Consider the following 12217-nt stretch of genomic DNA (forward strand, 5'->3'; position numbering starts at 1 on the left):
TGCTTCTTGGTGGCCCAACATTCTGAGCCGTACAGCATGGCTAGCCTCACAACTGTCTTATAGAACTTTCCCTTCAACTTGGTAGGGATTTTAGTGGATTATTTTTATTGCTTAAAAAGAAAAATAACATTTGTCTTAAAAAAAGGAGAAAAAAAAAATCTGTGGTTCCATCAGCTCTCCAGGATATAATTCTCAAACATCAATTCTTTTTTAGCGAAACACATCAATAATAATATATATGTGCAGAAATGCATAAGATTTCCTTATAATATTCTAACATAACTACTCAAAATAAAATGAAGGATTTGTTTCTTAAACGAGGTGGGACTGTCAAAGAGTCATATTCGGAGCAATGTGCAAATAAAATTTTGGCTTCTTTGCTGGTGCCACTGATCATGAAACATGTGTTAACACAAAGCAGACCTCTTGGTTTTATGCCAGTAGTCACTCTCATGCAGCTTCTTTTCATCATCCCATCTCTTCCATTTGTTAGCTTCACTTACAAATCAATCCTCATATGAACTCTGAAAATCATTTGTCTTTGTTGTGTACTGATATATAGGAAGTGGTCTAACGGCCTCCCTCTGTAATGGCCTCTCAGCTTTCAAGCCCTCCTCGACTTTGGGTTCATCCCTAGTTTTTTTACCAAAGGTGAATGTTGATATTTTTGTCATCTTAATCGATGATATCTACCTGAATCTTCACTATGTAGCCAACCCTAAAGAATTTGCTTTGTTTTAATGCTTTGAAGCGTAGTTTCAAAACTCCCCCGTGTCATTGTTGACTCCCCTGAGTCGACTCCCTGTTGCCTTGGCCGCATTCTTGTCCAAGTCCGCATTTTGTTCTACAAAGTCAGTCAAAATTCCATTGACTCTCCCAATTTATGGCTGTGTCAATCCAGTATTTAGCCACATCAACCAAATACTCAACCAAGTCGTGCCGAGTCGACTAGGATTTGCATTGGCCGCGTTTTGACCCGCATTCGCATTTTGAAACGCTGCTTTGAAGCTCACTGGAGACTCAATGTCACACATATCAAGCTTCCACAAGTGGGTTTCCTCAATGAACAACTCCCTTTGCCATTAGCACAAACATTCCTGCCGATGTGAATTTGGTTAAAATGGAGATACGAATGTTTAACCTAATCTTCAGACAGTTTTAACATACATGCAGCTCCATATTGATACATTGTCTAACATTACTGACTGCCTTCATGTGCAAACCAATCCTTTCGACCTCCAAATGAATCTTATCAATCTCTGGATGTGATATATCCCCTCCCACAAACAAATGCACTTTGTTTCCAATCTCCATCCAACTGTACCCAGGTTGCTTCTTAACTCCTTGATCTTTCATCAGTCCCCTTACTTTCGTAACCTCCCCCCACATACCAGCGGCCGCATATATATTCGACAACAAAACATAAGTCCCCGAGTTCCAAGGCTGCAATTTAACCAGTTTCATAGCAGCTAATTCTCCCAATTCCACATTCGAATAGATTCGACATGCTCCAAGCAAAGCACCCCAAACGGAAACATCCACTTCGAATGGGATCTCTCTGATAAATTCATACGCCTTCTCCAATTTCCCCGCTCGACTCAATATGTCAACCAGGCAAGAATAGTGTTCAGCCCTTGGTTCAACTCCGTAATCTTTGGTCATCGAATTGAACAAATCCATGCTCTCTTTCACCTTCCCCACATGCCCACAAGCAGAGAAGACGATAAGAAAAGTGATACCATCTGGTTTCAAACAATTCATCCCCATCTTTTCAAACAAACTGATTGCTTTCTCATAGTAGCCATGCTGTGCATAACTGGCCATGATGGTATTCCATGAAACTATGTCGGGATTTAGGATTTCTCCAAACACACACTCTGAATCACGAATGCTACCACATTTGCTGTACATGGTGATCAAAGTGTTACACACTGAGATGTTCAACTCGAACCCACTTTTGATAACAATTGTGTGAATTTGCATCCCTTGTTGTAATGAAACGAGAACAGAGCATGCGGTAACAACTAGAACGAGGGTCGAATGATCTGGTTTTGTACCCGATTCTAGCATTTCAATATGTAGCTTCAATGCCTCCTCGCCTTGCCCGTTATGTGTGTAACCTGTGAAAATGAGAACACAAATTAGAAGCTCTTAGAACCCTTAAAAAAAAGTTAAGATGCTCCTATACGGACTTAGGGATATGTCTTCCCTAACATTTGTTTAAGTATAAATGATTAAAGAATAATGATATGGTAACCGAGAGTGGAACCGAACAAATAGACTTTTTCCCACGTTAGCAATCTTTTCTTGTTTTTTGGCTTTTTGTTTCCTTTAAAATGGCAGAACCACCCCTCCTATGCCATGTGGTGTGGGCGTATATGTTCGGTTCCACTCTTAGTTTCCCTAGCAGCACTCATGATTAAATAACACCAACTCTAAAAGCTTAAGCTTTTGGATTAATTGGCTGTTTCACATGGTATCAGAGCTATTGCTCACTCCTAGATATTAAAAATCCACGTGTACGGCCAACCCAAAAAAGAGGGGCCACTCCTGAGGTGAGTGTTAAAATATAAATGATTAAATAACACCAACTTTAAAAGCTCAAGTTTTTGGAGTAATTGGTTGTTTCATAGCATTAAATTGTTGACCAATTCCCTATTTCAAAGATAAATTTCACCCAGTACAAGAGAATTTGTTGTTCTACCTAGAAATAATGTTGTCACCAAAGAGTCAGCATGCATAGTGCACACAAGTTGCTTTGATCATGCATACCTGCTATCATGGCATTCCAAGAGACTAGATCCTTATGTTGAATTTCTTCAAACAAAAGTCTAGCATTTTTCACCTGCCCCTCCTTACAGTACCCCGCAATCATAGCCGTCAATGCAGTAACATTCTTAGCAGGCATCTGTTCAAACAATTTTTTTGCTTCCTCAAATTGCCCATTCTCCACATACCCACTTATCATAACAGTCCAAGAAACAGCATTTTTGTGCGGTATGTGATCAAAAATATTCCGGGCCATCTCAATCTCCCCTTTCTGAACATACCCATCAACCATGGCTGTATAAGAAATCACATTTTTCTGAGGCATTTCTTCGAAAAGCCGAGCAGCATCTTTGATCCTATCATACTTTACAAAGCCAGAAATCATTGCATTCCAAGAGGCGATATTCCTTTTGGGCATTTCGCGAAAATACTCGCAAGCTTCCTCAACTCTATCATGTTCAATGCAACCGGCAATCATCGAATTCCAAGAAACCACATTCCTCTCTGGCATTGAGTCAAACAGTTTCTTTGACTCCTCTATATCTCCATTCTGCCAATAGGCCGCAACAATTGCATTCCAAGAGACAATGTCTCTTATGGGCATTTTATCAAACAGATGGCGGGCAGCTTTGATTCTGCCTGCACGCGCGAGATATCCTATCTTGACATTGGAAGCAAACACTTCTTGAGTTGAGATGGCCCTGATTGATAGTTGCAGGAAATGGCGGGAATAGTAACGGTCGAGTGTGTGGAGGGTAGGGGAGATCGTACGGAGGAGAATTTGAATTCCGGAGAGGAGGTTGGGCATTGGTATTGCAAGAGCTCTGGGTTGGGCTTTTGTGCTTTGTTTGGTTAATTGGTTTGTGTGGGGCTGATGTACTTTAAGCGGGAAGGATACAAAGAGAGAGTCTGTGCTGCACCATTCTCTACATACGCAAGTGGTGCTAGCAATGCTGATAAATGGAAGGCACACAAGGAAAATGAGAAAATAATGACAAAGGGAAATTGTTTTGTGATATTACAAAAAAATTACCTTCTCTCTCAAGAGAAAGAAGAATTGTCATTTAGAAAGAACGAAAATGAAAAATTATTTGTGGTTTTGAGTATGCTTTTTAATATTAAAAATACATCCGCCCCCTTTTTTACTTGGGACAGCCAGATGTAGTGTATCTATGAATGCAGAGGAGCATACGTAATTCACATGTGACATGGGAAGAATTCAACAGACCTGATTGGCTGAGAGAGTAGTCAAAAGAGAGGTGGGAGTTGTCTAGGGAGAATAGGGGAAGAGCGGTGGTTGAATTTTGTAAATTTTTATGATTTTTATTAGGAAATGTTATCCACACTGCTCTATTTTGATGAGGGCACTCCTTACTTTATTAAAAGTACGGTATGGCCCGCACCATAGGATGATCCAAACCTTCCATTAGATGGGTCACAGCCTAAATAGGTTGTGCCCCAACAAGCATTTCCATAGGTTAATCCTAACCCTCCTATGGGAATGATTTTTGAACATCATATTTAGGTTGTGGCCCATCTAATGGAAGGTTTAGATCATCCTATGGTGCGGGCCATACCTTACTTTTAATAAAGTGAGGAGTGTCCTCATCAAAAAACAGTAGTGCGGATAACATTTCCCTCTTTATTATTTAACCTTTTGTAAATTTTGTAGGTATGTTGTTAAATAATTCATTTTCACAAATTAATTTGAATTTGAATTTGAATTTGAATTTGAATTTGAAAAGATCATCAACCTAAAAATTCCGTCAATCGAACATACTTGGTCTAATCAAATAACAATAGAGATATGGGTCCAACAAGTGGGCCCACCTAATTATTAGCAATTAAGATCGGGGTGTCAATGGATCCATTCCAGATTGGATCTACCTGTCCTGGCCACGATCTGTCCAGTTTCCCTATCATTTTTTTTTTGCATTACTTTTCAGATCCAATTTCTTGAGTTTGGGTCATGGCTAGGGGTGCAACTCGGGTCGGGTTGAGGCCAACCCGAACCCGACCCGAGCAACCATTTGCTCAACCTGAATCCGACCCGAACCCGAGTTCAACCCAACCCGAGATTTTAAGTTTAAAAAATAAAATTAAAATTAAAAATGTCAGGTTCACTCGGGTCGGGTTGCCCAAGCCCTCAACCCAAACACGACCCGAACTCAACCCCGGTTGAGAAAACCCGAGCCCGAGCCCGAGCCCGACCTGAACTCAACCCAACCCGACTTTTTTCTGGGTTCATCTGGCTCATGGTTGAGCCCGCCAGAGTTGGACCCCTAGTCATGGCCCATTTTGAAACAGATCATCCAATGGAGTACTTTTTCGGATCTAAAAGGCTTCATTCATTGGACTTTTTTTGGATATATCCGGGTCCGATCAAAAATAATTTCAGACCTTAGGATATGGATCGAATTGACATTTTCAGATTCAGTTGTTGTGCCTAAATCCCGGCCATTAACGTTGGGATCCTTCGGATCCATCTCTTACAACCCTAATTAAGACGCCTCTAAAATGTTTTCAAACACAAATTCAGTAGTCGTGCATAAATCCAGGTCACTACCCTTTTTGGATCCATCGGACCGACCGGGTCCGCCCTTCGACACCCCTAACTACGAAGCCTAAAAATGGTCTTCATGGTTGAATAAAATTCCTTGAAAATTAAAAAAAAAGGCACCACGATCCGAACAGAGGACACGAAACAAAAGTCAGCCGTCCGATGTAAAGAAAGAAGAACAACTGGAGGAGAGTTTATCCGTCAGATCTCCAGCAGAAGAAACACAGCTAAAACGATTCTTGGCCGTTCGATAAGAACGAATTCAGATCGACCGTTCGTACATCAACCCGTTGCCGAGAAGTTATAAAACCACAACTTCACGTCTTCTTTCTGTTCTTTCTCCAATTTTCTTGATTTTGCGTTCTTCTCCGTCTTCCTTGAGGAAATTTAGAGGTAAGCAATGATTTTTTTTTGCTTTGAATGCTGCTTTTAAGAAGATTTTGGATATTCTTTGTTGCTGTCTACATTTTTTTCTCAAAATTTTAGGGTTAGGGTTAGGGTTAGGGTTTTATTACTTGCGTGTCTGTTTTCTGTTCGGTTTGAACATAAGTTTCTTATTAGTGTTTTGGTATCTATCTGGGGAGCTAGGGTTAGGGTTTCTTATGTTCCTGCATTTTTCTGATGGAATTAGGGTTTTTTATGTTTTATTATCTGATTTTTACCCGTAGGGTTATTATCTGATCTTCCTTGTCTTGTTTCATCTTTTTTTTTTTTTGTTGAAGTCATTTCAAACCCTATTGACGTCCAGAAATCTTTCAGGTTCTCTGATTTTCGTGTGAAATTGCTTAAGTTTGTCTAGTAGATTTAGGAAAAACTTTTAATGGAAGAAGCTCATTTGTGAAAGATTTGTTCTCTATTGACTCTTCTTTGCAAGATTTATGTTCCTTTCTTTTCACTATTCATTTCCTTGGCTGGTTCTCTTGACTGATTTTTCATTCCAAATCAGAATAATTTATCTCGTACTAATTTTGACCGTGGATAGTTAATTAATTTTATTTTTTTTGAATTTTGATGACGAATATTGTATTCTCAGATGGCTCGTACGAAGCAGACTGCTCGTAAATCTACCGGAGGAAAGGCTCCGAGAAAGCAGCTTGCAACAAAGGCCAGTTACTCTTACAAATGTCCTTTCCTTACTTTTTCTATTTGAATTCGAGTTACAAATGCCCTTTCCTTACTTTTTCTATTTGAATTCGAGCTAAATATCTGTCTGTGTTTCAGGCTGCCCGTAAGTCTGCTCCCACCACCGGTGGTGTGAAGAAGCCTCACAGATACCGCCCTGGAACTGTTGCTCTTCGGTAGGTTAAATGTTTTTGTTTCCCATTTCCTTGTTTTGTGGTTGAAGGAATCTTTTTTGTGGTTGCAAGTATTTACCTCATAGATTAGTGGTCTAAGTAGTCAGACAGGGAGGAGACAAGCATTGGATTTACTAGGAACTTAACTCAGAGAATAGCAGCTACTGTGTGGTTAACCTCGAAGAGTAGTGGTATGGGGTGTCATTACCAATACAGAGAAGAGAGAGAAAAAGAGGGGGAGAGTGAGATAAAGCATTGCTTCCAAGAAATACATGCAAAATTCCACCTTTTTGTGGAATTTTGCACGGATTTCGTTGGGAGGGGACAAGGGTGACACATCACTAGACATCCAATGATTAACCATGAGACATCCTCAGTAGTCTCTTGGGATGACAATGCTATATTAGCAATCAAACATGGGTTTTTGCTGACATGGCACCCAAATGCAAGGCAAAATTAATAGTAGTCAACAGGGAGGAGACAGGCAGACGGGCATTGGATTTGCCTGGATTTCCTCAGGGAATAGTGGTAAGTAGTGTTTGGTTGGGTGACATAGACTTGGAGAATAGGGGAATAAGTGTGTGTGTGTGTGTGGGTGGGTGGGTGGGGGTCTTTATCAATATAGAGAGGAGAGAGAGAGAGAGAGAGAGCGAGAACTTATATGATGCCCGACCGTGAGATTATAAAGGGCAGGGAGAGAAAAACATCTCTCCCTTGGTTTTTAATCCAAAAGAAAGCCCTTTTTTTTTAACTTTTCCTTGGTTCAAAAACCAAGGCAGTAGGTTTTGTCTCTTACCGCCCTTTACATTCTCACGGTTGGGCATCATATAATTTCTCATTTAAATCAATATTCTGCATTTACTTCTGTGGAATTTGGTTTGAAAGTTATGAGGGAACAAGAATAGCAGACATGCAACAATTACCTAGGAGTTATGCTGGGAGTCTTTGGGGAGTTCAATGCTATATTGGCAACCAAACGAGGAATTGCATCCCAAATATGTCGGGATTTTGTGCAACCAAACACCACCTCTTTGTAGAATCTTGCACAACTAAACACTCGTTGTGTCTGTTTGGTTGCGTGGCGTAGGCTCGGAGAGTAGTGGACTGAGTAGTTAACAAAGAGGATACAAGCATTGGATTTGCTTGGAATTTCTTTTTAGGCCATGTTTGGTTGCACAAATGCTCGATATTCATTGGAATTTCAAATGCCAATGAATGTTGTCTTTTGCTTGTTTGCCAATATTGCATTGAAATTCCGCCCGATTCCCCAACATGTTCCAGACATCATTATTATTGTTTCCCTTTGTTGCACTAACGTCTCCTACTCAAATTCTTACAAAATCGTAAAATTTTGGTAGAAGAATAGTTGAAAAAGGTTATGTCTTTTCTTTGTTCTCTCTCTTCCCTTTTGACATCTTATTTTACTACTCTCTAAGCCACCCAAAGGAAGGAGACAAGCATTTGATTTGTTTAGAAGAATAGTGTAATAGTGGTAAATAGTGTTTGGTTGTGTGGTAGTCCCCTCTCGGAGAGTAGTGGAAAAAGTAGGGATGTCATTACCACTAGTCCCCTCTCTGAGAGTAGTGAAAAAAGTAGGGATGTCATTACTAATATAGAGTGAAGAGAGAGATAGGGAAGAAAGAAAGAAAAGACAAAACCTTTTTCACTTTTCTTACCAAAATTCTACCATTTTGGTAGAATATGGTTTGAAATTGAGTAGTCGGGACATTAGTGCCATATGGGGGAAAAATCAATAATTATGTCTGAAACATGTTGGAGAGACAAGTGGAATTTTAATGCAATATTGGCAATCAAACAAGGAATCAACATTCATTGGCATTTGAATTTCTAATGAATGCCGAGCATTTGTGCAACCAAATAGGGCTTTAGAGAATAGTGGTAGTGTTAGGTACCATAAGCTATGTTTAGATGCACATCTTAGGGCTTTAGAGAATAGTGGTAGTGTTGGGTTGCACAAAAGCCAAGGTGGCTTAAGCTCTGCTTAGATGCACATCATAGGGCGTTAGAGAATAGTGGTAGTGTTGGGTTGCACAAAAGCCAAGGTGGCTTAAGCTATGCGCCTATGCACAACATAGGCTGCATAGAGTAGTGGAATAAGAAGTCAACATGAAGACAAGCATTGGATTTGTCTAGAATTACTTCTGAGAACCCACTTAACATGAAAACAAATGGAACACATTAAGTGTATCTAGTCGATGGATCAAATGGCTTATCTGGTCGATTGACCAGAGACACTTTCCTTATATGTATAGGGAATGTGTTTCTGATCGACCAGGTAACTTATCTGGTCCATCGACAAGGAACACAGTGGGGCCCACGTTGTTTGGTTGAAGTTAGGGGCCCCAACATTTTTAACCAAATTCCTACCTTTTTTTGTAGAATTTGGTTTGAAAGTTAGGGGCATACTATTCAAAAAAGAAAGTTACGGAGGGGCATTTATGCAATAATTACCTAGGAAACATGTCAACCAAACGAGGAATGGCATTTGAAATTCCTTCAAAATGCTGATGGCTACGGAGAGAATGTATAGCTAAACACTCCCTTAGGGATTTCGGTTCCATGTCAGCAAAATTCCTTATTTGGTTGCCAAATAGCATGAACCCTTGAAGGTCCAAGGGATGTCTCTTGGATAATTATTCCTTGTTTGGTGATGTGGCATTCTTGTCCCCTCTTTATAACCGGTTGAATATTTTGAAAATGAACAAAAGTTGAATTTGTTCGGCATTTCTTGGGAATGGTGCTCGTTCTCTTTCTTCCCTCTACTCTCTATATCATAATCTTCTCTTTGTATTGGTAATGACACCCCTAGTTATTCCCCGACTCTCCAAGTACCATGCAACCAAATACTACTTAGGGGGTCTTTTTGGACACAGGTCCAGTGCAAGGATAAGTAGAATCCAGAGGAGACAGGAATTGGAAAACAGCAGAATTTACCTAAAACAACAGAATTACCTGGGTTCTGCTGTTTGATTTACAAAATAGGTACTCCAGGGATTTTACAAAAAGGACTTTCATACCCTTTCCTTTCTTGTAAAATCCCCATTACATTTGCTGTCTTTTTCTTGGTTTTTAATTGAGAAGGGTCTTCCTCTCCGGCAATTCATCTTTCTCGAATGGGTCTTGTCTTGCAATTTGTCTGTCTCAAATGGGTCTTCTTCGCTGATTCAGCTGTCTCAAATGTTTCTTCTCTGGCGATTCATAAGCGTTAAATTCAAACCGGCCCGTGAAACAAAGGGATCTCAAAGCCGAGGATGCCACTGGGGAGCAGAGAAAATTCTCAACGTCCATTATATGCAGACACAGTTTTTAATGACACGGGGTTTTGGCTGGAATTACAGTGTGGAGGTGGTGGTGGTGGTAGTGGTGATTCCTGCAGCGGAGAAATTTCCTGTGTTTTACATCTGAATTTGAGGCCTTTTCCGGTTCAAGGATGTGGTGTTTAGCCCTTCTTTGAAACACGTATTGCTCCTGGATGAGAATACAAATAATGAATCCAGAGCACATGGAGCTAATCACGTTATCTTCCTGTCAAGAAAAAATATGGTGGACTCGTTGATCTTTCTATCAGTTGATGAAAGAGGCCAATGCGAAAAAATGCATGTTGGGTCTTTGAAACAGTTCGAAATGCGCAGTGCTTTAAATCCACACCAAATCTCAGGGAAAGCCCACTTTTGTGGCTGTTTCCTGCATTTTGTTTTGTTATTGGGTAGCTCTGATTTCTCAGCTTAATTTGTTTATTCCAGTGAAATCCGCAAGTATCAGAAGAGCACAGAACTCCTTATCAGGAAATTGCCATTTCAGAGGCTGGTTCGTGAAATTGCTCAGGACTTCAAGGTGAGATGAGGAAATCTTGATTGTAGTTGGGGTGTGCATTGGCTGTTAGTTCTTCTAATAATGGTGTTTGTTGTTTGGTTTGCAGACTGATCTGCGTTTCCAGAGCCATGCAGTTCTTGCCCTGCAGGAGGCTGCAGAGGCATACCTGGTGGGTCTATTTGAGGACACCAACCTCTGTGCAATCCATGCCAAGCGAGTCACAATCATGCCCAAAGATATCCAGCTCGCCAGGAGGATCCGTGGTGAGAGGGCTTGATCCTTCCTCACAACATGGATAATTGAACTCGACCCCACCCCGCCCTTTTGTACTTCTCTTCCCTCTGTTAATCTTATGCATATATTAACATTAGGCAGATGGATTACCTTACTGGTTACAAAACTGGATTATGAATGTTGGTTCTCTATTCTAGTTCTTTTGAAGATGTGTTTGCTGTCTGTTGGTTGGTTGGGGGAGGAGGGTCTTTCCACTTCTGTTAGTCTGATGTTGTTGCCAAGACGTGTTATTGGTTTTGTGTCATTGCACATTTAGTAGTTTCCTTACTATATACCTGTTCCTAGACCATTGATTGCTTTTCCTTTGATCATCTTTTCGCTAAACATTTGAAGGGTGCGAAGTATGAGTGTGAATGTCACTCTCCTATCGTACAATGGTAAAAAAATGGGATGCTTAAATTGAGGAAACTACCTCTCAGCTGGTCTGTCGCAAATTTTGCACCGCAAAAGGCATTTTGCGGCTGCTCTGTTGCCTGTCAGACCAACCAAACTTTTGTCTTCATTCACGAGGTGATTGGTCTGACATGTGACATACCAGCCGCGAAATGCCTTTTGCAATGGACACCATCAATATATGATAGAAGAGTGCCTGCACACCGGTGTAGATAAGTTATTTATGCATTAGCTTAAAATATAGTGGGGCCACGTTGTTTGGGTGATTCAAAGCATTCATTTGATTGGCCCTCACATAGATAGGGTTTGCCCAAAAAATCAGCTCCATAGGATCATCCCAACCCAATGATTTCTATAGGCAAAATGGTGTGTATAAACCTTCACAACTTTGTCCATTTTTTGCCTTCAAGGTTCGAATGGTCCTACATAGCTATTTTTTTGTGCACACCCTATATATGTGAGGAGGGCTAGGGTTGCAACTTAGGACGGGCTCAACCCGAACAGGTTCAGCCCGGGAAAAAGTTGGGTTGGGTTTGGGTTGAGGGCTTGGGCAATGCGACCTTACTTTTTTTAAAAATTTTTAAGCTAAAAATCTCGGGTTGGGTCGGGGTTGGGTTAACCTCAACCCGACCCGAGTTGCACCCATAGTGAGGGCCCATCAAATGAATGCTTTGGATCACCCAAACAATGTGTATTTTAAAAGATAACTAAGGCCACGTTTGGATACCCACAAGATTTAGATTTGGATTTAGTTGATATTTTGAACTGGGTTAGATCCTTAAATTTCCAAATCAGCTACAACAGTGCAAAAAATTCCAATTTTCAAATCTGTTTCGCGAGACATTATTTGGAAATCAATATTTGTCGCAACTTCCTTCACCGTCGCTGCTCTTCAACGTTGCTCTCGCAGCAGCGAGACATCCCTCTCTCTCTCTCATGAAATGCTTTTTGCGATGGACCCTAACAATGGCAGAGTATCTTACTGGAGCATTGGGCATGATTTTGCCATCCAATTAGAGCATGCTTGTTGTGAAATCATATACAGTGAAGGTGTATTATAGCCATCTCTTCT

The 12217-nt window shown here is 40.6% G+C and overlaps 2 protein-coding genes across 2 annotated transcripts; one reads left to right on the forward strand and one right to left on the reverse strand.

Annotated features, from left to right (window-relative positions):
• Positions 1-179: 179 nt before the first annotated feature.
• On the reverse strand, positions 180-4011 carry LOC143848287 (pentatricopeptide repeat-containing protein At1g20230-like). The gene is made up of 2 exons (XM_077357190.1): positions 2773-4011; positions 180-2120 (listed from the first exon to the last, which is right to left on the reverse strand). Exons 1-2 carry the CDS (start codon positions 3575-3577, stop codon positions 1159-1161), a joined length of 1767 nt encoding a protein of 588 aa, XP_077213305.1. The 5' UTR covers positions 3578-4011; the 3' UTR covers positions 180-1158.
• Positions 4012-5507: 1496 nt separating this feature from the next.
• Positions 5508-11041, forward strand: LOC143848133 (histone H3.3). Its single transcript, XM_077356967.1, has 5 exons — positions 5508-5722; positions 6363-6434; positions 6551-6627; positions 10389-10479; positions 10565-11041. Exons 2-5 carry the CDS (start codon positions 6363-6365, stop codon positions 10733-10735), a joined length of 411 nt encoding a protein of 136 aa, XP_077213082.1. The 5' UTR covers positions 5508-5722; the 3' UTR covers positions 10736-11041.
• Positions 11042-12217: the final 1176 nt, after the last annotated feature.

The sequence above is a fragment of the Tasmannia lanceolata genome, unplaced genomic scaffold (assembly GCF_043159265.1).
Source record: "Tasmannia lanceolata isolate RefF3 unplaced genomic scaffold, GAP_Taslan_0.1 ptg000016l, whole genome shotgun sequence".
In the NCBI taxonomy this organism is placed as follows: Eukaryota; Viridiplantae; Streptophyta; class Magnoliopsida; order Canellales; family Winteraceae; genus Tasmannia; species Tasmannia lanceolata.

Excerpts from the sequence above, each read along its gene's own strand:
- LOC143848133 (XM_077356967.1), top strand. The coding sequence starts at position 6,363 with ATGGCTCGTACGAAGCAGACTGCTCGTAAATCTACCGGAGGAAAGGCT. Across the intron at positions 6,435-6,550 it reads GAAAGCAGCTTGCAACAAAG|GCTGCCCGTAAGTCTGCTCC; the intron begins GCCAGTTACTCT and ends TCTGTGTTTCAG. Across the intron at positions 10,480-10,564 it reads AAATTGCTCAGGACTTCAAG|ACTGATCTGCGTTTCCAGAG; the intron begins GTGAGATGAGGA and ends TTTGGTTTGCAG.
- LOC143848287 (XM_077357190.1), bottom strand. The coding sequence starts at position 3,577 with ATGCCCAACCTCCTCTCCGGAATTCAAATTCTCCTCCGTACGATCTCC. Across the intron at positions 2,121-2,772 it reads TTGGAATGCCATGATAGCAG|GTTACACACATAACGGGCAA; the intron begins GTATGCATGATC and ends TCATTTTCACAG.